The sequence below is a fragment of the Perca fluviatilis genome, chromosome 19 (assembly GCF_010015445.1).
Source record: "Perca fluviatilis chromosome 19, GENO_Pfluv_1.0, whole genome shotgun sequence".
NCBI lineage: Eukaryota > Metazoa > Chordata > Actinopteri > Perciformes > Percidae > Perca > Perca fluviatilis.
The window spans coordinates 24,054,554-24,081,473 of record NC_053130.1 but is presented as its reverse complement, the minus strand read 5'-3'; the positions used below and the strand labels follow the sequence as shown (position 1 = coordinate 24,081,473).

The following is a 26,920-nucleotide window of genomic DNA, read 5'->3' as shown; positions in this document are numbered from 1 at the left end:
AAGCCTTATGTTGAGATATGGCTGCGGAGTGTCAATGCTTATGTTCCCATTTGTCTCAGTTGAAAAGACCGTAGTAGTGATCTTACCATCTGAACATTTATAGGGCCGAAAAAAAAGGAATCATGCAAATATGGACATGGTGCTCATACACTACAAATAAATGTGCAAGGCACCGAGAGAGAGGCCAACAAAGCCTTTTTAATTGAATGACATGCTGCCTAAACAAAAACACACTTTTGTAATTCTTTTCCCCCTGGTCAGCATTCTAGTTGATGTTTTGCCAGTTCCATGCCCTCGGATCACTGCACAGCAATGGTCAGAGGCACAAAGCAAGGGGGATGAGGAGGATGGAGGATAAGTGATGTAACAGAGGGCTGAATGAAAAAGACACTGTCTATGTTTGGTATGCGCTGGGGGGGAGGGGGCTTCCAAGCTAGGAAAAGACTTCAAGTAATGCTTTTAGTGCTTTCAATGGGCTATTTCTCGTATTCTCTGCTTGAGATGTGAAGGCGGTCACATTCTTTTAATAAAACATGCTTGAACATAATGTTCTGTGTGAGATTCTTAAGGAAGCTGTGTATGGTGCTTGCTTGTATGTGGGGGACTGACCAAAAAAGCCCTTTGTCTCCAGTCAATGCCATTGCTTAGGGAAGGCAAAGCACTTTGTTCTTTCATAACACTATTATTTGTTCATGTTTAGTTACATAATTTAGTCCAAATAAAGGGAACGCTGGTCTAAAAGCTACTTCTGAATATTTTATTCTCCTACAAGAAAAACGGGGGCAAATCTATTCACGGCGAGGCATATGGAACTTGCGAGATTTGCTCAGGAAGCAATACACGGACGTTTCCTTTCCTTACATTTGAGATTTTATTCATGGCCCTTTCAATCATATTGTAAACAAATGGAAAAGGCGCAAAACAAAGCCCTACATTCTCAAATCCATACCCACACCACGCACATGAATAAATCATCCTCTTTACATTTTTGGTTTCAATTTCAGTTTTTAGATATGGGATTTAAATATGGGAAAGAAATGGAGATTGTAACACACTGAGGCTAGAGAGGGAACAGAGAAGTAATTAAAGAGAATAATGGTAGTTAATTTAGAAGGAGCTAAATTAATTTTTTAATCCAACCTACATTAGGAGCGATGAAGACAAATCCACAAAGATTGAAAGGATCGGTTTTAACAACTTCACACAGTAGAATGTGCCATGCAAGCTTAGCATGCACTTAGGCTTGCATGCAAAAGCTAGTTTAACCCCCAAATATCTGGTTGTACAGTATGTGCCAGATGGCCATATGCTGGTCGGACTTTAATTCCCTCAACGAAATCTTCTCAAGCTCACAGTGAATAAGGAGGAAGAGGCTGTGACCAGGATACACAAAGAACAACAGCAATCTATTCACTTGGCAAGGCCTGGTTTCTGTGACTGTTAAGTTAATGTGTGATTCACAACTGAATGGTCACAAACAAGAAAACAGGACTCAAAGGTTAAAAGCAAAATAAGATTGAAATCAAACCAACCTTTGATAAGTAACCTTCATATGATGGCTTGTGATGTGCCAAAGAGGTTGGTAAAGCCACAGTCATAGGCTTGATGGGGGACAAGTCGTGTGTCTGTTTTGACTTTTTGATTCTAACACATTGCTGAATGTCAGAGGTCGGCATTAAGGCAGAAATTACAAATCTTTTAGATTTGTGACAATAAACATTTCACTTCAGGCATTCATTCTCATCATGCAAAACAACAGATGGTGTGCACTCATTAACTACAACACAATGCAAAATATTTTGTAATGAGATGGCAGCTTAAAGCCTGGTCAGAAGTCGCGTGATTAAGCTAAACAGAGCCCTTACAATGTTATTTAGAAATAGGCCTAAAACGATGTGATCATTAAACACTAACCCTTGTAGGCTTGAAAGGTGGCTGTCAAAAGTGTCACCCTGCCAGCAGCATACAGCCTTACTCATCCTGAATGTTAGTTACTATGGATTCTAATGTTGCCCAGTTTTTAATGGTGGTAAACAAATATCAAACATGAAATGAAACCTCTCAAACTTGTTCTGTAGCATAATCCACAGGATGGGAGGCATTTCTCATTGGAAATTCTTGAATCTACCTACTAATAAAGCCTCCACTCTCCATCTGTATGATCACTGTGTTCCGAGGGCCATATTTTAGCCAAGCTAAATGCTGGCTAAATGCACCAATCCTGCGTATTCTTGGATTGTTGGAGGTAACTTGAGCACCTGAGGAAACGCACACGTACACAGGAACAACAAGCAAACAACTCTACACATAGATCCAAACCCATGATGGCCCCTATTATAAACCCAAAGCCAAGGTGCAAGGTGAAATGGTAAGAAATGGTTACTTGTGTCACTACCCAAAGTGAGAATAGTGCAGATTTGAGTTGCGCATGCTCAGATTTAAACGGTTTACGGCATAACGTGTCATACCCGATGTTAACCGAGTCAGACCGGCTTTGGTCGAGTGCAAATGTGAGTTGCGCATGGTCAGATTTAAACTGTTTACGGCATAACGTGTCTTACTGAAATTTGTGAAATCTGTAAAATAATAAACTTTTCTCTTTACATACAATAACAGAAGATGGGAATCATTTCTAAAAACGTTTTAGCAATCTATGATTGTTTGGTTGCTAACGTTAGCTCAAAACGCCATTCAAGTGACATAAAGTGTAACAGCCTGTGTCTGATTGCTAATTTGTAGCTAGCAGTCATTTCAAAAACGTTTTAGCTCTCTATTATTGTTAGATTGCTAACGTTGGCTCAAAACGCCATTCAAGTGACAGCCGATGTTGTGTTTGATTGCTAACTTGTAGCTAGCAGTCATTTCAAAAACGTTTTAGCTATTTATGATTGTTTGACTGCTAACGTTAGCTAAAAACGCCATTAGCATCTAGCTAGTAGGCTAGCTACTTGATTGCTAACGTTAGCTCAAAACGCCGTTAGCATCTTGTAGGCTACTTGTCGCAAAGTGACGCATGCGCAACTCACATCTGCACTCGTTGCAAAGTGACGCATGCGCAACTCAAATCTGCACTCTACTCACTTTGGGTAGTGACAACTTGTATTGAATACTGCTGAGAATAGTTGAGAGCTGGCTAGGGCTGGGCGATAGGGAGAAAATCAGATATCACGATATTCTTGACCAAATACCTCGATATCGAGGCGATATTCTATGGTTGACAATTGGTGCTTTAACAAAATATCTTCACACTTAGATTTTAGATAACTAATCATCAGTAATGTGGACATAATGTCTAAGTGGGGAAAAGGCAAATAATAGAACAGCTAGAACAGTCTGGTAAGTTCAGAAATGTACATCACTTTACTGTAATGCAGCCTGTAAAACCAGGAAAAGACATCAATTATGCCATATTACGATATCCAAAATCTAAGACGATATCTATTCTCATATCACGATATCGATATATTGCCCAGCCCTAGAGCTGGTAGAAATCATTCCATCTGCCTCTGTTAGTTAAGATGCAACCACACATCCATCAACCGTTTTTTAATATCCCTCATTCAACATGTAGTTTTTGTCAAGTCATTGCTAGGATGGATTATAGCTTTGTTCGGCCAGCTGCTGCAGACACATGAGCTTCAATGGAGCGATTAGGTGCAAACGGGAAGGCCTGATAGGTGTCATCACTCAGGTATGAAACCAACCCGGGGGACGTGTTATGATAAGACAAACAGATCCGGAAGCAGATAATCCGGTTGTTTCCGAGAATGCGAGAAAAGAGGACGTAATAGCCACAGTCGTAGCTGTCATAATACTCTGTAATATGCTCTTTGTGAACTCTGTGGTCATGAGGCTTTGCAGAGCTGTGGCAAAATCTGACTGTAGTTGGGATTACCAGCACATTGTATGTAATACTACACAGGGCTGGTGCATTAAGCTCAGTGGAAGATTTTATTTCCGTTTAATATTTTAAGCTAGTGCTTTCCCTCAAACGCCCATTTGAAACAATTATTTATGTCTGTGAAGTGTGAATCAGAGGTTTGACCAGTATGCCCTTGTTGTGAGGCTGGTTTGGTAAGTCTTTTCTCTGATAATAAAGGGTGTGCTAGCAAGTTGTGTATTCTTACTATTGAGAAATATAGGGCAGAAGAATCCAGCTTGTTTGATATCAGGAAACAATAATAGGGTGAACCTGTCCTCATGTTTCATCATCAAGTCAAGCACATGCTGTGAGAAAGAGTTCTACTGGCGGTAAGCCAAACTAACAGACAAAGTGCTTATGAACGTAAGATACACGTGATCCCACACTGTGGTTCATCAGAATACCATTCTTTCTCAACTCTTCAGCCTCTTTGATACCAATTACGACCCTGTGCTGCATTCATTACCTCAGTGATCTCACAATTCTTTCCAGGAACTCAGTACATGGCTGGCATCCTTTGTTGCAGTGCTAAACAGCTCTTTTGTTCAGCCTCGACCACAAACTGATGAGGTCAGCAGGGCCCGTGTTTGTAGTGTCCATGCAAGACAAGATCCGACCAGACATGGCATGTTTACAGGCAAGATCAGAGCCAAAGTAAGACACCTTGTCAAGATCAGCTACAGTACACCACAACAGACTAACAGTGAAAAAGTGTTGCGTATAGCCCATGTAGTGTAGGTATGTGCCTGATCCCACAAAGCGATCCTTCAACTCTCGGCTCTCTCTCTCCGATAGAAAGAGACAGGATGAGTGGGGGAAATTATGGTAATTGTAGCCTATATGTGGCTGTGTGTGTGTGTGTGTGTGCACTCACATCTCGCGCAAGAAACAGAGGAGATGCCGAAACGACTGCTGCAGCATGCAGGCCGACACGGATGCTACACGCCCGGTATGAACGGACAGATTGGATAACGTGGGTGCCGAAATAAAAAAAATAGCTGCGCGCCCGGTGTGTTTTCACTGTAACATGGCAGACGATATTTACCTAGCATGCAGAAAATGATAATCCTTTTGGTCTAACTACTGCAACCCACATTACATCCTCTTACTAAGGGTAGACCTTCAAGTTCATGGCTGCTGCATCCAAGGACTTCATAATGAATGAGTCTACAGTACCAGTCCAACAAATGCAGGTGAATCCTGTGAGGGCCACGGCCACTGACAAGGTTATGACGGAGCTTAAAAATCCTATTAAGGTGGATGGTCTGCCTGTCAGGAATGTTCCTTTGCCTGGAGTCTACTGGTAGGATCAAAATGGGAAATACACCTTGAAAAAAAGCAAGCAGGTGTTTAAACAGGACACATGCCTATTTATTTATTTATTTATGGGGTTATAACTTCAAGACACACTGTTAATGTGATGGCAGTTTCCTGACAATTAAAAAAAATTGCAGAACAGGTAACTTTGTTGCCAGGGATGGATGAATAACAGAGACAATGTTGCTCAATACTAAGCAGAATATAATGTCAGCCATTATTATGAAAGCGAAGTCATTCTTACTAGGAAATATTTGGAATTGCAAAACAGCATGAATAAATTCAAATGTGCACAGCATATCAGGGTCCAGTATTTGTAGCTTGCTTGTATAATTCATCTTTAAAAAATTTTAAATTAAAAAAAAGCTCTGATGAATGGGCTGGATTGGGCAAGGATGACAATGCAATGGAAAAGGATCTTGAGGAAAGCCTTCCCGACCTCTGCATTGACCAACGGGAGCTTTTACACCTCAGAATCACACCTTGGCAAAAATCTAGCCTAATAGATTAAAAATGTACTAATTGTAAGAAATCTAAGAGCCGGCAAAGACTAGGCCTATTCCCAATAATGTTGTTAGAGGGTGTGAAACTGAGCAAAACCTGGTGCTGCCTTTGAGTTCAATTTACACAGAGCTGACATTTCATCTATTCAGGTTTACTATACATATTTCATACTGCCATATGGTGCCTCTGATTAGCTTTAGACTGGATTAAGTCTGCCCTTTAACTCCCTCCATCCACCTTGATCATATCTGTCTTTATGCTCTCATTGACCAGATATTTCACACGAAAAAAAAGGTCTGACACCCTCAGCCATTATCTGCCTGTAAACAAAGACAAAGAGTGGCCATGTTACGAACATATTTCTACTGAGGAATTAAGATTAGAAAATATCGGTTTAGGAATAGAGAAAGGCTGTGTATTGTCTGTGCCAATGATGCTAGCTGCAGTGAAGCTGACAAACAGACCTTCCACAACTGTGCTCAAAACTATTTTCTGCAATGTAGACAACACTTATAGAAAAAATAATGAAGGGTCACTGTGAACTGGGATCAATAAATAATATACAATGGTCAGCATCAGCAGATATGATTCTGCTTTAGTTCTTACAATGATAAAAAAATAAACAAGCGATGCATTGCCACTATCATGGCTGTTAATATCCACCACTGCTGCTGACTGGTGCATGTAATTATACTGTTTTGGCACTATTACTTGAAATGAATGATAACAGCCCAAAAATGCTTTCTGAAACCTCCCCCCCAGCTTAATATGTCCAAGTGACTAATGCGCTGAATGTGTAAGAGCTCCAGTTTCTCCAGAGTTTCTGTATACAGTTTCTCTGTATCCATGCAGTAGTAATTCTAACACCAGTGACGGTGGATGAAAATGGAAAGGTGAGGCTAATTAGGCCAGAGTAATAACACAGCTAACAATATGCTGCTAAATAACAAAAAAATTGAAAAGACCTGCTGTAGAGATGGACAACTTTTATCTGAAAAGAAACACCATTACTGAAATCAACAAGAGACGTAATGCCTTAATCAGGACAGGTAGAGGGGAAGATCATGTTTAGAGGAAGTACAGACTGTGAGATACAAAAGAGAAAATGTGCAATAGATCTTCAAAAAAGATGCTTAGTTTTAATGAAAGGCCCCACTCTGCCTGGTGTGCTTGCCACTAGCAGTTATCAGTTTCTCTTCACCTCACCACTGACAAGCAAAGAAAACCGGCTACACCCTCCGACAACTGCAATGGCTGCACCCGATTGGACTAACGCTTCACGTGGGGCTGTCTGCACCCATGGTGGCCCGTTTGGAAACTCTTATTTTACAAAAATAGTTAACCAAAATGTGTTTCTGAAAACATGTTATCCAAGAAATAAGCTACGCAGTTGCTGGATCTGTCTTTATTTTAGACCGAAAACGGTCAGTTTAAAAGATTTTCGTGAGTTTTTGAGAGGCGGCCAGTTGAGCTGGACGGCCCTGATTTGCATAAAAGTAGCCTGGATTCAAATTAATGCCAATGAGGAGCGGGCAACTCGACGCCCCGCTTCTCAAAAGTCCCCGGAAAGCTACAAGAATGCAATGCACTGCTGCTCACACAGACAAGGAATCAGAAGCATATTTATAACGCTTGGCACTGGACACGTACCATGAGTCAGGCAGCATGATAATCTGGAGTTTCCTACTGAGAAGCTCAATATTTTTAATTATCAAAAGTTTCTTTGTGTAGTACCAAAAGTTTATTACTGGATAATCATTAAAAGGGCCAGCATACTCCAGTGTACTTCTGGATGGTCGTATAGCTTACCCACATTAATTGATACTAGTGCAGGGCCTGTTTGGAGCGTGCAGATCGGCCGGAGCAATGTGCTCAACCGCCGGCAACAAAACAACGTGCTGAGAGCCCAAGAGCGTGGGCCTTCATCTAACATTTGTTTGTGTACAATTAATGTCATCATTTGCATGTAGGGTAGACTGATCACTTCTTGGTGCGACACTGGTAGCCCACTGCGAAGACATGCTCTCCCTTCACACAGATATTTAATTCCTCGATTTATAGTTAGATTGTATGTCCCCCCCACCCCCCCTCGCTACGAAGGCCAGGTTCTCCCACCTTTAAAGGCCTTTTTATGGTTGTGTGTCGAATCGACGGCGTACCCCCGCAGCCCCATCTGCGTCTACGCTGGACCCTACTCCCGTAGCCTGACGTTAGGGCTGCACAATTAATCAAATTTTAATCACGATCACGATTTTGGCTTCCCACGATCAAATTTGTGTGATCGAGCGATATTTAAAATGCGTCATTCCCTTCATAGAACAGTTTTTGCAAAGCCAATCTAGCGCTCCATAAACCACTGTCTGATCACATGTCTCCATGAGCCAATCAGAGCTGTTCCCTGCCTGCACCGCGCAGCTTAGTTTCTAGATGTAGACAGTCACAGAGGACAGAGTAACGTGAGGAAAATTCCACAACAGGTAGCAGTCGGTCATCATAAGCCGGTCACAATGTTTACCAGTTTACCAGTAAACGCAACGTTTTGTCCCGGCTGTGTTGTTTTTCAGACAACAGCAGTGACCGGTGCTAGTTTGTGTCTTTTAGCTCATAGCTTTAGCAGCAGACTGTTGAATGTCCCGCTGTTGGAATCCTACAGTGAAATACAGACACACTACACTGTTTAGCAGTCAGCATTTTAGCCGTGTTTAATCCAGTTACTACTGTGGCTAACGGTAGGCTAACGTTAGCTGCTGTGTAACGTGTTACTAGTGTTTACTAGCGTGACATTCAGCGATGTTTATGTTGCCTCTAACGTGGTTTCGAGCATCAGACGCTAACGCAGACATGTAAGTGGCAGTGTAATGAGCCACAGAAATCCGCGTAGCTATTTCGTCTGGTAGATACCAGGCACCACATGCGCCGTTAACGTGAACAGAAAATTGCGTTGCCTGTATCTTTCACGGCAAACATGCATGTGTGGAAAGCGGTCGCACAACAGCTGAAATGGCATACTCCTTCACAGTATCCTTCAATAAAGGAGGAATGTAGCACAATATGGATGTATTAGTAGGAATGTAGCACAATATGGATGTAAAAGCAGTTATAATTATATAATAAAATTTGTTTTGGCTAAAATCAACAAATAATCGTGATAATTAATCGTGATCTCAATATTGATCAAAATAATCGTGATTATCATTTTGGCCATAATCGTGCAGCCCTACCTGACGTGCACCTCTCGAAAAATGTAACTCCACGTCGCTCGGCCGTGGCTTGGTAGCGTTGCATTCCCCGACTCATTTCCTGGTTCTCCTTCTCCATAAACAACATGAAATCAAGGAGAGGGTTCACTTTTCTTGCTAAAGATTTCCCACCTTGGTCAGAAAGAACAGGTGAGACAATTTGTTTCTCTCACTATGACTCTAGAGTCGGTACTCGTTCCGAAGCTAATCACCGTCACTCTCTCACTTCTCCCTCGCTCTATCACCCCCCCCACACACACACGTAACGCACAAGTATAAACACCAGGCCACTTACTGTAGGCTACGGCGAAAGCTCTGCATGGAGCCTCCACAGAACCATAAAAAGGCCTTAAGTGTAACCATTCGGAAAAACTATAGACATTTTTATTTCCCCCATGGTCAGACAGTATGTTGTAAGAACTAGTTCAGATGGAGTATACCCAAGCCCTAAAGCCTAGTCCTAGACCCCAAGTGTTTTTCTAGTGGACATATCTATTGGATTTCAATTTAGTCTGGAACTGGGCTCAATTTCTGTCTATTAAACCCAATGGAGTTTTTTTGCACAGAATATGGGAAGAGTGGCACAGTTGGAGTGTGGGTTAATTGAGCAAAAGGGACATGAACAAAAAGAGGGCTCCAGACAGTTCAGACGCCTTATCTGTGATGAAACAAGTGGGCAGGGCATCGTGCTCGATGCTATTTGAGAGTTGACACTCCAGGGAGGGTTATGTCCTCAACCACGAAGGAAAGTCTTGATCATTTTTTCAGGGTATTATTTACCCAGGACAAGGACAATATTTACATTGGGTTTATAAGCACAGCAATGGGAAAAGGTCTGTGGACTTGCGACCGCTTTCCGGCATTGTCGGGACTCACGGTGACTTAAAACAAGCTGCCGAGGCGACGTAGTCTCGCTCCGTCTGCACCGCACCTCTGCATGTGTGTGTGTGTGTGTGTGTGTGTGTGTCAGAGCTGAGCCCCGGCTCTCTCTCAGTGAAACATGCAGAGAGGACAGAGAAGCATGTGCTTATGCGCTCTCAGGTCTTGAAAAATTTGGCACCGCTTGATTCAATGTGAATCGGTCCTTGGTAGTAGGTAATTCTGCACTTGTGCGCTGATAGTGTGAGACAACTTTTCACCTCGACAAGAAATATCGCCATGTTTTAATATCGCGAGATCTCGTGGGACGATCTCGTCACACCTCTAATAACACCGAGCTTTTTACCATTTGTTTTAAATAATTAAGTAACCCTACCGGTGTTTGTTTACAAGAGTAGACTCTGCTAGAAGGCAGCACAGGAGCTCTGACTGCCATTATGAAAATGTTTCATGTTTTCAAATGGTCTGTCATGTACTCTCATCAACGCCAGTGTTTTGTATCTCAACTAATGGTCTCGGTGTTGCTGCTGGCACATACAGCTCAGGAAATGCCTGAATGGGAGAGGTGGGAAATAAGTAGAACAAGAACAAGAGAGAACTGAGCTGAGAGACATTGTCCCCAAAGTGATTATTTTGACAGGATCCTCCCCGTGTCAGAGGACAGTTTCCCTTGCTTTGCTTGTTGGATCAGGAAGTTGGATCTCTCACTAGCAGAGACCCTGGTATCCACCCACACACAAATCTGGCCTTTCTCCCATTCTGAGGTCCAGGCAGGGGGAAACAAACTTTTCTTCCCTTTGTGAGGAATTCAACATGAGCATTCAGCACATTCACCGTCCACTGTGAAGCTCTGAGCCCGATCAGCAAAACTTTTCAACAGAGTGGGCAATCCACAGCTCCAATCCTGCACCCCCCTCCCGCCTCCCCTCCCAGAGAGCAGGTTGTTGGTCAACAACAGAATACAAAACAGGGCTGAATGCAGAGCAGCAGCAGCCTGGCTCTCTAGTCACCAGGAATGTGAAAAGTTTCCCAAGGAAATTCCTCCTTCTCCAGGAAGCCAGGGAAGGAAACCAAGAGAATTGTGACACATTTCAGACAGTGGGAGTGGGCATGAAAACGAGGGGAGTGAAGGTGCTGATTGGACTACTGTTAGCAAAGTGTGTGAACGGCATGTAGCCAAGTTAGGACTGATTTTATCCAAGGATACCATAGTCTCACATTGCCAGACCTACCTCCACAGTGCTGCGGAGGAAGGTCTGGCAACAGGAGCATGCACTCCTGGAGAGGAGAAAAAAAAACAAAAAACTGTCAGGGGTTGTTTTCTTTAAACCAATCACAGTCGTCCTAGGGCGACGCTAAGCTCTGGACGCAGCGAGCGCGTCTCTGCAAAATGGTCTCGGGAAGGAACTCGTTTAGGTGGAACGTGCACCCCAGGGGTAACTCTTTGATGCAAGAGGAGTTAGGTTCATCAGCAACATTTAGAACAGAGGATCATTTTTCAATCAGCGTGTTCCAACTAAGGAACAGTAACTGGATTATTCTTGTACAACCCTAAAACCAATCAGCATAAAATATGCAATTCAGCGTTCAGAGAGGAACAGTATAATCAAACTGTGAAAAGGTCCTGGACACTGAGCAGCTGTTTGACTTTTTTTTTTGAGCCTGTGTTTTCTGCATCAGGTGTCAATGCTGACGGTATGGCCGAAGAAAGATTGTAAACATGGCGCGGACTGACGTACTGTAGAGTGCTGTGTCACATTTTTGAAGGGCACTGGAGAAGGCTGATGGGCCTTGTTTATGATTGCAAAAGGAAGCAGAGGATTACGCAGACAGTGTCTGTGTGCAGCATCAGATTACTGGCTCTTCTTTTACTGTTATGAAATCAGATTACTGCAGCTCCCCTGCTGGGAAAAACAATATCCAAGCCTTGAGATGGAGGGGTTAGTGACGAGGTGAGAGGAGACAGTAAGCCCATCTTATTTGACTGACAAGCCTGTTTTATTTGTATCCTAACTTAATGGTTTCATCTTCGGTCTAAAAATGAACAAACTGCAGTTAACAATTCAACCTTCCGGATATAATAAAAAGCTGTGTGCATCACAGTATAAGGGTATGTGTCAAGACTTAAGGGTGATGGCTTCATATTCACTGACCTAGAACAAAGAATACACAATAATGTTGACTTATACACATCAGTTTGATCCAATATACTGAATTGGGGCAGAAGAAACAAACATCTGACCAGAGCCTGCAGCAGAGTACACTCAATTATTACTATCCAGATAAGGCTGTGCCACTCACAAGAATAAGGTCATCTCCGGACTCCCATGAATCAAACGGACAGAAAGAAGGATGTCGAGATAATCGTCAGAGGAAGAGAGATGTTGATTTTGTAGCTTGTGAGAAAACCTTTGGAGAGATCTTCAACTCTCTGAACCCAGAGAGTGAAACTTCAACGACAAACACATATTTGAAGTAAAAATACCATAGACTGAAAAGCCGTTAATTGGTAACCATAACAACTCCCCTACCATTTTGGAAACAATGAAGCCTGGCGAGCTTGTATGGCAAGCATGACAGAATTGCTTGGTTGCTCCCATCATGTTAGTGATGAGGGTTTTGACATTAAGTTGTAAAAGGTCTTTGAACATGCTGCTACACATTCTTTACTGTTAGTACATAAACATAGCACCATCTTGACCTCTGCATTAGTGTCATTCCTGCAAATACCACATCATTACCTCAACAAATGCCTGCCTTGCCATAGCTATATGCAGGCCATTTGGATTCCTGAGCAGGCTACTAAACCCCTGGTATATAGTACAGGGCTCCAGACTGCAACCAAATGGTCGCATTTTGCGACCAAAATTTGAGAGTGTGCGACTGAATTTTAAATCCAGTCGCACATGCGACCAGTAAATTTGCCCCCTTTTTTTTTTTTTACACATTAAGCGTTGAAATTTCGGTACCTGAGAGTGCGTAAGCGCAAGCTTATCTGTCCTCTCTGAAAATTGACAGAGCGCAGAACTCTGACACAAACACACACACTCGCACACACGCAGAGCTGCAAACTACATCGGCTCTGCAGTTTTGTTGAAGTCACAGTGAGTCACGGAAATGCCGATAAAGTGGTATCAAGTGTGGTTACAGTTTTTCATAACTTCATGCAGACAGCGTTTGCTGCGATATGGTATTAATGGCGAGCCGAACGCGGTCGCGGTACTGTTGACGTTACACTTCCTCGGAGACGAGCAGCCAGGCACAACGGTGGTTTCTGTGCCCTGGTGACTGACTGACAGGCTGAGGTTGTAAGGCAAGGCAACTTTATTTCTACAGCACCTTTTAGCAACAAGGCAATTCAAAGTGCTTTACATGAAACATTAAAGGAGCAATTAAAAACGTTCATGATGGAAATAAAAACAGGCTAAAAAAATAATATACAAATAAAATAATAATAAAAATATAAATTTTTTTTACTGTCATGACAGCGATGGGGCTGTCAATTTACCTTCTATGTTGCATCTTCAAAAGTGACACTGAATTTGAAACAGCACATTGTAATTTCTGCATCTATAATCAAAGTGTGTATTAGTAATACAGTGGAAATTAGTAGAAATGTGAATATTTGGTTAGAATGTTGATTTACGGTGTGTGCCCCTACATTTTCTGGTTGTGCCCCTAAAATTTTCAGTTGGGGGCCACTGTGCTCCTAGTGAAAAAAGTTAGTCTGGAGCCCTGTATAGTAGTAATGTTTCCTTTCAAAAAGCTCATTTTAAACAAACTATTGAAATCTGGCAAAACAAAGAAATGTGAATTAGGTGTTTCCATGAACTGGTTGGGGCTATTAAACTAGACTATGCAAAGCGTAGTATAGGCTACGGTTTATGCATGGCTGTAATGTGCCAGTAAACAGTAGAAGAAGAAGAGGTTGCAAATTGGAAACAACACAATTGCCTTTGCCATCAAACCTACCTTTGAGAGAAAAGAAGCGAGGTCGGAATTTGTGTCCATTGGGCACGTTTTAATTGTCGTTTCATGTCAGCTTGTACGGAGCTCAGCAGTAAGGGTCAGGAACTGAAAATCCCATTTCTATTCTGAATCGGGATTTATTTTCTCTTTTTTTTTTAAGATAATTTTTTGCCCATGTTAGGGCTTTATTATAAAGGACAGCTGAAGATGTGAAATGGGAGAGAGAAGGGGAATGACATGCAGCAAAGGGCCGCAGGTCGGAGTCAAACCTGCGGCCGCTGCGACAAGGACTGAGCCTTTGTACATGGGCGCACGCTCTACCAGGTGAGCTACCCAGGCGCTCCCGAGTCAGGATTTTAATTATTAGCCATAATGTTGTTACTATCCCAGGTAAACTTACTGACCACGATCTATGAGATTGTTTACGCTGTATGATATTAACTTTGTTTTTAGAATAACATGTTTTATTAAAGACTACACTCCCCTGAAACCTCTCAACGCTGACTGAAATTAATTAATGAAATTAAAAAGTGACTTTAAGTATGTGGAAAACACTGACATTTTGCTGGTTCCATACAGCTTCTCTAATGTGATACTTCAAAAACTGCATATGTTTATGGAAACACGGCTACTGTATTACTGTCCATTTTATCCAAAAGTTGTTTTTTGTTACTTCGCAACATTACTTGACATAAAACAATGGTCAGCTAGGCCCATTTGTTGAGGGTAAAATGTGGAAAAGGCAGGGTAATCCCTCTCTGCATCCAGCACCCTCTCCAGATGTTTTGTGTTACTTTAGAAGATGGTTAACACAAAAAGAAAAGAAAAAAACTCTGCTTATAGGAAAAAAGCTGCCACACTAATACCACATGGTATTAGAAACATTGGAGTGGCAGACTGGCAGGCATGGCAGTGCTGGAATAAAAACAATGCTTCTCCAACTATTCCAACAGGCCTGTTAAAGAAGGAGCTGCCACAAAACCTTTCTGGCAGGTAAGAAACAGTCAAATACTGTATCACACACAGCAATAATCTAGGTGGGGAAAAGTGAAAGAGCAGCGCTTGTCCCTCCCTCATTACCACCACTGAGGTGCCCTTGAGCAAGGCCCTTAACCTCCAACTGCTCAAGTGGAGCTGCTCAGTGGCCAGCAGGTCAGACTGTGGTTATACTGGGCAGCTTCCAGGTATGAATGTGGAACTATGTGAATGTGACAGGTCGTCATCCTTCTCGAATGAGAAGTTGTTAGAGCTGGGCGATTATTTCCCCTAAAAAAATCTGCGATTTTTTAAATAAAAAACTCGATTTACGATTCAATTTTTAATTAAAGTGCATCAACATAAACAAAATTGCAAGGCAAAACCCTTTCTCTAACTGAAAAGTCACTGTGCAGTGTGCAGCAAAGATTGTTAAACATCCAAATTATTTATACTGTATAATGAACCGTAAGACACACGTAAGGCTGCACGGTTCGGCTCGACCACAGGTCAGTAGTGGCAGCGTAAAAGTCAATTCCCTTCAACTTGCTTATTATCTTTTGCCGAGTGTTGTTACACAGCTGAGGAAGAGCAACGTCAGAGAAATACTTGCGGCTAGGTACTTTATATCGAGCGTCCAAAACTTTCAGCATGTTGTTAAACCCTCTCTTCTCAACAGAGTAAACTGGCAGTATATCCGTAGCTATGTAGAGGGAAACTGCCTGACTGCTACTGAAGAGGGGAAGAAAAAAAATCAATTTTTTGAAAATATGAATCGATTTGACCTACCAACTCAATTTTTAAATCAAATCGATTTTTTTCCCCGCCCTAGAAGTTGTTCTTAAATCGACTTACTTGGATAAATAAAAGGTTAAAAAATAAAATAAAAAACAATGTATCTGCTAGCTTATGGTTGCATTTAGATATAACAAGCAACCGAATACAAAAAAGTACAGGAATAAAAGGCTCCAAATAACAGATATAACGAATATGTCTAGGAATCTAGTTTGATCCTGTATATTAGTCGAGAAGTACATAAAAAAAGAAAAGCAGAAAAAAAGAAGTTTTTTTTAAGAAGTCCTTTAGTGGCCCAGTGCCATAGGTCTGTCAACAGCAAGGCTGTAAGGAACCATAACCCCATGCTGAGATGGGCTATGAGAGCTGACAACATATTTTCCATTCTGAATGAAATATTTCCCCCTATGCATGGCTTTCATTATGGCTACAGGGCTTAGGAGGATCGATTTTTAAAATGCAGCACCATATTAACAACAGCTGTGTGTGATGTTAGAGTATCACAATAAAACAAGCAGTCAATTGCTAACAGCCCTTTGCCCTCATTTGAAACCATGCCACTTAGCTGGACACTCACATTTGCTAAAGGCTAGTAAAAGAACAAACAGCTGCACACAAAATGGCCCAGCCCCTGAAAGCATGCCAACGCAGAATCCCTAAAACAGGCCTTGGGTTGGGCTCCATGCAAGACCTTTCACACCAGTCTAGGATAAGTGGTCTAAAAACACTTACACTTACTTAGCAAAAAGCTGTGAGCACTGCAACTCACCATGTCAAACAAAAACTACAACATGATTTTTTTAGCCTAAATAAACAATTGTCATAATACATCACTAATCACTTCTCCTACATCTCACAAATTACCATAGACATAAACAAAGTTGTGTCAGGCTGGTACTGCAGCCTTGTGCTTAACAATGACTGGGGACTTTACTCTGTGCCTCATTAATAATCCATTCTCATCCTTATTCATCTTTAATACAGCACCTTGCATTTCCTCCACTGTGGAGAGAAAGCACATAGTGTAGAGGCTGAAACGCCAGGAAATCAATGTGCCATGTATGGTACGCTCTATAAATGCACTGACATGCCTCCTGCTTTCTCTGCTAACCAGTAGTCTTAACATTTAATGGATACAGATATCAGAAACATGCTCGCTTTCTAGTTGCTTGTACAGTACGTCAGTTTTATCTATTTGTGCCCAAGAAAAGAGCTCTTAAACCTTTAGGCATTTCATGACAGCCATTAATGCTCTTTTAGTTTTTGTCATGGAAGACGTGAGATTATGGTCACAAAATCTAATTGACCTTTCACAAGCCAACATAAAAAAATAATGGAATCATATTTTCACAAAAGGGATGACAATAAAAAGGGTAGTGAACTGTCAGATTAGAGAGCAATGCTGTCACTTAAAAAAACACTCATCATAGTTGGCTTCAAAGCAGCTGAGTTGCCACAGATAAAACAGAATAATATTCTGACAGATTTAAAAGATCACCATCACTGTAAATTATCCATGTTTTCCACATGCTATGATTCCACTGACACTTGCATACTCATGCAGGCACTAAAGTGGAAGCAGGCAAACACGCACATTGACTGTGTAGGAAACCCTCCTCTTGCAAGCCCACTTCTCTCCCAATGCGTGGAGCCGATCTAGGTCAAAGCTGATTAATGTGCCCACAGCTCCCGAGAGGTTTCTAGTCAGGTGGCAGCAGTGCCTGCTCGCTGACAATGTATACTGATGCAGAGTATTGCTGAATATTACTGCTATACTCGAAGTGAAACAGAGTTATGAGAATAACAGAAATACAATGGGATGACTGCGAGTAAATCTGCATACACTAAAGTGAAAATCAAAACAGTTTACTCTGTCCTTGTGCCAGCTGCTATGTCAACCCCATAAGTGGTTGTGATTGTGTTTGTGCTAGTCGTATAGCTGTGTTTGACAGGTTAGCCAACGCTGAGTTATGCAGGGGTATCTGAACATAAAACATGTAGGTGAATTTCAAATGCCCAGCCAGCTGTTGAACTGCACATTTGCCCAAACAGCTCATGACAAACATTGCTGCTAAAGGAGGAAAAGGATGCCTGCTAGTTATGAGACGAACGGCATTCATGTCACTGTATTTATAGACAGTTATGTTGCTATTAGGTGGCATGCATTCCGTCAATCAGTTCAAGCACAGGCCTGCATGGACAAAAGCAAACGTAATATTTGCAAAGCTTTGCCAAGGTAGCCACAAAGCAGAAAATGAGCAGCAGCGATGACGCTAAACTAGTTAGCTGAACTTTTGTTAACGCTAGCTAGTTGTCAAACGGTCGGAATAAAACTGAATACACCAACTGTTAAGAAAACAATTATACACTTTGAGACAACGTCTAAAACATGAATGCACATTAGACACGCAAGCACTGTCCATTTTAGCCAACTGCTTCGTTATTTAAAAAAACTAACGATTTTAAGTAAAAAATGCTTTTAGCACGAAACATGAGAGAAACTCTAACACCAGTGCTATTTGCTAGGTAGCTTTAGCATTAGCCACCTTGCTAGTTAGCGCGCTAGTAAGCCAACCACCCAACACTGTTTTGGAAATGTGTGGCAGCTCGTAGCTATCTCTTCCATAACGTTACAGTCAACGAGGGCGTTGTTTGTCCAACGTTAGCCCAATATTTATTAAACGATATGATGATTTGTAAACATTGTGGTTTGTGGTATTTTTACTTTAACACTTTCAACGTTACCTTGGAACGCAGCTTGGGGATGATCGGTCTATCTCCCAGGTCGCAAAGAGGTTCATGGGTACAGGCATGCTGTCGGAGCCCGAGCCCAGGACCACAGCCCCGGCTAACGCTCCAGTCTGGAGGGTTGTCGGTGCTGGTCCACCGCCGCCACCGCTGCTCGGGTTCAGGAAAGCGGCCCGGACGCCTCCTCTCTCTACAGCCGCCGCCATCATCACCTCCACTGCCTGGAGAGCAGCTCTAGCTGAGTGTCGGACGAACGCTGGAGCCGCTGAACTCTGTGCTGCCTGCTCCTGCTCCTCCAGACTCCCAGCTCCTCTACACTGACTGGAGATGCTGATAGACGGGGCGGGGCATGTCATTACTGATAGGGGGCAGCACGTCCCCGCTTCTAGGGTGGGACATGTTTACCATCAACCACCAGGCCTCAAAACACATTGCTATACTCTTTTTACACGTCATGTAAAGATTTAGGATATGGCAAGAACATGTTTATATATTATAGGCAGTAATGTTACAGGAAATAACCAGCTAGGTGATTAGCATTTATAGACTTGTTCATCTCCACTCCCCCCATCATTTCTGTTTTTTTTTGGGCTCTGTGAATTGTTAATAAAGAAGAATGGGCATAAACAACATAATACTATCAGATTTGCTTACACAGACATGCTAAGTGTCTACTCTGGGCAATGTAGACCTGTAAGGACATCTTTTGGTGAATACACACTTGCCTTCTAAAATTGAGAATAATTTTGTAAGCAGTGTAGCAAATTAAAGGATTTTAAATTGTAACCACTACTATAGGCTACTTGACTCTTCATTGCTCATGAATGCAGCATTTAGTTTTAAATGTAGTTGAAAAAGCTGTTGTGGAGAGGTAAGCCTACATATAATTGTAGTGTAAATATACTATAAATGCATGTTGAACAGGTTATTGTAATACGTGAGTACTTCTAACACTGTTGTGTTTCTGACAAAAAAAAGATACAAATAATTGTTTTCCATGGGCTTTTTTTGGGTGGTATAATAGCTATAGACACTACAGTAAAGACTTGGACATTGTTGTGCATGGTTATATTATTAAATTGCAATTCCTAAAAAAATAATCTGAAAACGTTCACATTTATCTTTCAAGTAGGCAGGACTTGCTTTGATAATAACTACTTTCTTCATGATTCGTCATCAGTCTCTGATCACATAATGACACTTGGTCATTGTTCTCATAATGCAGGTGTTGTGAAACCCATTGACAGTAACTGTGACTAAGGACTCAAATAAAGCTGACTTGATTTGACTTGACATGCTCAGGAGGGTTGGGTAACGTGTGTGACAGCCTGTTTCAACAGACTGGGGGGAAAAAAAACTTCCTGGTTTTGTCAAATGTTTTGCACAATCTGTAGTTTGACATCATTCTTCCATCAAATCACTATTGCTGGCACGTTCACCTTTCCTTATAGACTTTTCCGACTGTTTGTTTAGACCTTCAATAGAGCAGTTAACCATTGGCTCACAAAGACACCCACAGGTGAATACGCAAATATGCTCAGCACTTTGTCTGCAATCTCATGGGATATATTGTTGCCACTGCAAAACATGCTCTCAGTGTTAAGCAATCTAATCTTTAATCATTGCTAGGCAACTCTGTGCACCTGACAGCATTTAATCTTCCAAACTGTAACAGTGGCAACATCCCCTAGGGTTATTTATTATGGTGATGGCAATCGTGGTACAATTTCAAAATGTTTCCTTCTTAAGCTCACTATTCTTTATTCCAACAATACATTTAAAAAAAAGATTAGGTTCAATATAGAATTTAGCAATATATTTATGGCAAAGGAAAGCACTTTTTATACAGAGGAAAACACAATGTGCTTTAAATAAAATGAATAGAGAGAACTAAAGCTAGAAAAAGAAAGAAAGAAAGCTATATCAGATGATATATTTTGTATGAATAAAAGTATTGTTAAAAGGGGAAATAACTGACTTTTCTTATTATATGAAGGTGCCAGGGGATGAAGACCAGAGTTTTTTTTTCAACAAAAATCTGCAGTGCAGGTTGGCTTCCTTCTGGTATTTATTATGTTGTCATCGTTTTCTGCCCTTTGAGGAAATGTTACCACCTCAGAATTACCATAATGAACAAAATGATTAATGTATGACTCTGTGGAGTGCAATGCCACCTAGTGTTGCAAAACACAGCTACAACAAAATGTAGGACATTAAACACTAATTTGCACATTGTGATCCATCCAATAGATGGCAGACTGTCTGCATTTTTGGTAGGATCTCTTATTCTCCCTGCCTTTCTTTTCTTTTCTATCTCTTGCTTCCACGACCCTCTTGATTAAACCTCCTCTTCCTATAAGTGTGAGTGGGTGGGTGCATATTATGACACTGTTGATGTTTAGCCAACACAACAGTCTGACATTTTATAAGCCCGCCTTTCACCTTTATTGCATTCAAGAGAAGATAATAAAATATCCATGCATCAGTATGTCAGATAACACCTGCTTAGTGGCAGGCATGCTTCTAAAAAGAGGAGGCTGCTAGTGACGATGTTTTGGAAAGGTTGCAGGGCATTTCCTGTTATTAAAGCCAGCTGACAGTCAGAGGAGAGCAAATATAGCAATGCATCTCTCTGACGTATACATATAGGCAACACACAATACCTGTTACCCACATCTGTTAGGTAACATCGCCTTATTCTTTCTCAGATATTTGACTGAAAGCCACAGATCTTTCATCATGCCAGAGTGGTGACAAGCAAAGTGGTCTCCAAGCAGATCCTCATTTTTAGGTGTGAGCTTTTGTTCTAAGCTTGTACCACCTCCACACCATGAAAGTCTGACATGTTTAATGAGCAAGCCTTTTGATTACAAGCTAAAAACCAATCCTTTTTCTGAATCACTGCACACGGCTTAAAGATTGCAGTCACGCATGTTCTTGTTTAAATTTAGAACATCAGGACATCAGGTCTTTGTGACGTTTGTAAAAACTTTGCAACGTGAGTGTGGGTAACACCAGTGGAGGAAAGGGTCTGCTTTGTAACTCCCTCCAAGGATCCAATTCAGTTCAAGCTTTATTTGAGACTCACAAGAGGGTCCATAGCAAAAAGAAGATAAGACATACAAGATATGAACAAAAAAAAATCATCATTCAGTTAAAAGAAAACATTTATTTGCAGGCTATCTCGCCAGTGTTTTCTGAGCCTTAATGAGTACTGAGTGCAGCTCTTACTAGGGCTGGTTAAAGCCCCTATGATGCTGTTCTATGAATCATCCAAGCAACACATCAAATTATACATTCAATGTCTAAGAAGTGCGTCACATGTAGGGACACCAGAGGACACAAACAGTTGGAATCTGAAGCAACAACCTTCTTGGATCATAAGTAAGCCACTATGAGCCTCTGCATACTACTTTTTCTGTAGCTACACCAAAGATGAGCTGTAGACTACATAGGTGTGCAGAAAGCTCTAAATAATGAAAATTTTACATTGAAAGAGCACATACTGAATGGGCAAAGCAACATGTCGGCCCGAGCATGTAGTTTACAACACTGTGGATAAATATCTCTTTCATCATTCAAATCATCAGTGAGACCATATGTTTCTGTTTACACCATCAATAAAGTTATAATAGGATAAAAGTTACGGGTCTGCTGGATTTTTCCTGGCAATTGCATTACAGCTCTAATAAATCAAATCTGAGAATGTGGTCATTGTTCTACCAGAGAGAACATATTAGTATTATCAGTTCACAGTTAAAATGCTGTTGGGCCCTAAATGCAGCAAAAATTGGACCATATTGACGCATTAATGAGAAGTGTTTAGGGCTACTTCAGAGGCTCAGGAGAAAATGATGTGCTGCCATATGCTGACCCCCGAGGAGCTTTTTTGTGGCGTTGTGCTGCAGATGAGTGTGCGTGGGAGTCGCATGATAGGCTACCCGCAGCAGTGTTTAGTGTTTATCTGAGTTGGTGTCTCCGGAGGGAGAGTCAACACCTGCCTTCCTCCTTCATACTGTGTGATGATAAACACGTCCACTGGATGAGATTAAATGAGATGGACGAAGACATTCTCTTTTTTTGGCCTTGAACTGTATCCACGCATATTTGAATATGCACGTTCTCCGGTTGGTTTCATTGAGGCTGCTGTCTCTGTCAGCTTTCACTGAAGTGGTTGGTGGTTACAAAGAGATGCTGATGGAGTGATCTTTAAAGCTGCGGTGAAACGAAAGGGTTAAATTTCTGGTCTATCAAAGCCAACACACTTAAGTGGGTTTAAAGGGGGTCTCATTCATCAGAGAAACTGTGCACAGCGTTACTGTTATGTTTCTCATTTCACACACATATTACAGCCGGCTCCAGTCTTGGTTTAGAGTGATTGGTCTCTCGTGAGCAGTCAGACACAATTTAAAGGTCCTGTCTATTTGTAATCTGCTGGAAAGATTGCCACGTGCCATGATCCAGTAGGCTAGAGAAGATCAATCCAAGGCACATCTCTTTTCTCCTTCATAAGATCTCTGTACACCTCTCACTACTAATAACACTAAGGGCTGCAGATAAGCTGCAGATCTAATTAAGGTTTTGCAAGCCTGGCAAATTAAGGATATTATGTCTCATAGATTATATCCTTCGTTACAACACAATCGATGTACAATTTCCTGCATTTTGATTCATCTCAGGTATTAACGTTATTCTTTGCGCGGTTTTGATTGTGATACTGATAAAATACTGATAATATAAATGAGAGCAAAATACTGTAAAGGAGGTGAAATTGAAGCCCACTGAATATGTCAGAGAAAAAGATTCCTGAGTGTAAACTGCAAACAGCAAGACCAAATGTTTAGCTTCCAGTAGATGTCCAACCCAAATTACAAAGATCACCAACTCAACAATACAGTAAAATCCCTTTTGAATTTATTGTTAATGGTGCTTTCTTTTAGTCAAAGGAAGACATAAACATCCATAGGAGGAAACAGGACCACATCATTCTGCATCTGACTAATCTGGACCAGTCAATGTAGTTTAGCCTGAACAGAAATGTAAATCTAGGTCAGGTTAGGGATAGTTTGGATCTTATGAAGAGGGGTTGTAAGAGGTAGGAATAGTCAGTGTATTACCTATAGATGGCAGTCAATGCAATGTACTGCTGTGCTCGGGAGCAGCACGGGAAATATTTAGCCGCCTAAAGCCACCAGTTTAAGTGTACGCAATATTTAGAATTGTTTCACTGCTTACCTTATCAGAAAGGGATATCCATCTATGGTCTCTTCAAAGCCACCAGACTCCTTTGACAAAAAACAGTAATTTTACCTGACAGAACACAGGAGGTGCTGGTCTTACACTGCCTTGATCAGTTAGTTAGTTAGTGTTATTGTGTAACTTTGGTGTTAGTTCGGATCACTATGGATAAGTACCTCATACAACACCACCTCAAAATATCCAAACTATCCCTTTAAGCAGTCGGAAATCGGCTCTTTGCTTAAAGCACTTAAAATATTTTACTTTGAAAACCATCTGTCTGACTTTATGTTGTTTGAATTCCTCTTTTTAAAATCTACAAAGGGTCATTTCTAGGTGGGGTCACAAAAGCACATGGAAAATTCTGAAATGTCAGATTTTCTAGTAATTTATTTGAACTTCTTTTTCTTGGATCATATGACTGACAGAACAAAACCTGATAGGATAGGGATCTGATTATATGATCCTGCTTTTCTCCACCAATTTAATTTCACAATATGATATTCAGTTGGCCTTATTTTGATCCATACAACAGTTACTACTTTATATAACAACAATATAAACGTTTCTTGACTCTATTCAGGGACGTAGATGGATACCCTGCGTCACAACAACCGGTATACAGTATATCAAATGTAAGATTCTTTGTTTGGGCACACATTTTCTTCCCCCAGAAGAGGACATACGCTGTCTAATTTAAAACAGAACTGACAACAGATCTTTATGATGTCACAAAAACCAAATATGCATTTTCATTTGAGTTGTGTCCAAGCTGAAACGCAGAGGAAAATGGATGTATTCAAAACTCAGTTTCATTTCACCACTTACCACTGCAATGATGTGAAAATCCAGTTTGGAAGTTAAGACAGAAAGAGAGATTCTTCAACACAAGCCCTTTATCATGTTACAAAGAAAGCATGGCAGGAATGAATCTGTGAATAGAGGCGTCTAAGAATTTAGTAAAATGTAATGTGTATTTGCACATGAATGACATTCTCATTCAATCTAGCCAACATGCTGCTTGTTTATGAAAACTGTCTTTACGCAGAGCGCATTAGCATAAAATCAGCCCTCTATTCTCTTTTCTCAGACATCTGCAGATTTGCGTTAATAGTGGTATAGTGAAGAAACGCAGAGTCGAGAATGGTGGGAGAGGATAACAGAAGAGAGACAGCCAAGGGAAATGGAAAAAAAAAGTGATGGAATGAGTTGATGAATTTCTATTAGAACACACAGTATGCAAATCAGGAGAGACATAATGTGCCAGCTTCAAATCTCATCTTGATCTCACAGTACATGAGCTCCGCATAAAGGGCGTTCATATTTCTCATCCATTCAGTGGTACCATTGCAGCTCCATTGATCTCTGAAGAATGTACGAGAAGGTTCCCCTGACACTCATTGTGTTTTTACTCTGGACAATGCTGCCTCGACAGACAACAGAGACTTGAGCTATGAAATCCATTTGCATGAATGTCAGCCACAGACAACAGAGACAAGCATGCATGCAAGACAAAAGCTGTGCAGGAGACCTAAAGACCTACAGCATCTCCTGTGACCAGGTCTCACTGCATAGCCAGGTAGTCTTACAAAAGGCAACTCTGGACAAGAGCCAACATTTGGGGAAATGTTTTGCTGCCATTAAAATCCCCATTAGAAGTAGAAGCAGGAAATGCACCTGCCAGCTTGCTCTCTTTCCTCCCCTCTCCTTAATTCGTTCAGATGGGAACCTTTGTTGAAAGGAATCATTTTGCATTTAGATTTCCCAGAGTAAAAAGAGACGCAGGGGGGAAAACTCCCTGCTTGGCGACATGTTTCTCACAGAGAAAGCTCTAACTAATGAGCCCTTTTAAGCTTAGCTGATTATTTTTTTGCTTTGCAGTTGTAGCTGAATCGCAAGTACACGTTTTCTCCACTATTAACCCAGATATCCAAAATGGAAGCCCCGGGTTATGTTCGATTGCTCTTCCCCAATCCTTTGAACTCCACTGCAATCAGACAACCCAAACTTCAGCTAGTTTTCGCCATGAAATTGAAAAAGGTATCTGTCCTATCACAGCATTCCCTGAAGTCACCTAATGACAAACACGTCTTTGTCCTGAAATGTCATCTTCAAACTGCGATGCCATTGGAGGCTACGCCTGCAACAGTATCTGCAGCTCCCTCTGTCAGACATACAGATAATGCAACCGTGTTAGTGCAGAGAGTGCAGTCTCTGTGTGTGTTCATCACGCCCATCTAAGCATAAGTTACAGTACAAAACATTAGCTGTCAAAGCTAATCCCAAATCTTTTTCAGTCTTCTGTCCAGTTGAAATATTTTCAGCGATGACAGACAGATTTTTGTCATTATACTGGGACACTTACTCAGAAAGATACAGTATTTGTTTTTCTTGCATTGTTGTTTTCACTGCCAGCATTGCAAGTGCAACCACTTAAAATAGGAGTTACAAATGATTTTCAAAATGATTTTTTTCAAAACCAAAGAAGCACAGAAAGGTAAAAAAGTAAAAAGTATAACTTCTCAGCTTATTTCAAAAAGGACTGTAATGGTTGGCAACAGCTAAACCTGTGAAAAGGATATTTGTTATAGGCAGAACCACAACTTGACAGTTTCTTCTGGCCAGAAATCATTTGACATTTCCTGGCTATCGGAGAAATATGCAGTTGACTGCTAGATGGTTTACTTAGCTTCTCATTTTTATGTGTGCGAAAAGGCCTTTTGTCAGAAGATACTACAGGGGTGACACAATCCAACACTGCAGAGAGTTGGGTTCGATCCCCGGTAGTGATGTTTCAAAGAGTTTGTAGGTGGGAAGCCGGTGAGGGATCACATCCTCATCACTCCAAGATTGATGCTGCTTTAAACGCACAGGAAGACATTTATTTCAGACATTTCCAAAACAAACCAAACAAAGTATCAAAGAAATATGCTAATAAGTCAAATAAGCAAAACATTCAATAAATAAGTAACATTGGCCAACCTAGACATGTCTGAAAAGGAGTAGGAAGAAGTATACACTTATTTAATCCTACCCCTTTTCCATAACTCAGTAAGTTATTATTATTATTATTATTATTATTATTATTATTATTATTATTATTACTATTATTATTTCATTCACCACATATTTGTATCTCATTTATATTTATCACATTTAGCTTATATAATATATATACAGTATATATATATTCACACACACACACACACACACACACACACACACACACACACACACACACACACACACACACACGCATAATCATACACATACGTCAAAGAACATATTGCAATTATTTAAGCCCTCTTTTTCTATATTTTTTGAAAATCATTGC

General features: G+C 41.1%; 1 protein-coding gene across 2 annotated transcripts in view; it reads right to left on the bottom strand.

Annotated features, from left to right (window-relative positions):
• zmp:0000000755 (phosphofurin acidic cluster sorting protein 2) overlaps positions 1 to 18,719 on the bottom strand; it is a 59,321-nt gene extending 40,602 nt beyond the window's left edge. For both annotated transcript variants that reach the window (XM_039784241.1, XM_039784242.1), the window contains exon 1: positions 18,346 to 18,719. In XM_039784241.1, coding sequence (XP_039640175.1) covers positions 18,346 to 18,704 — 359 coding nt within the window. In that variant the 5' untranslated portion in view covers positions 18,705 to 18,719. The remainder of the gene's footprint in view (positions 1 to 18,345) is intronic.
• Between the last annotated feature and the right edge of the window lie 8,201 nt (positions 18,720 to 26,920).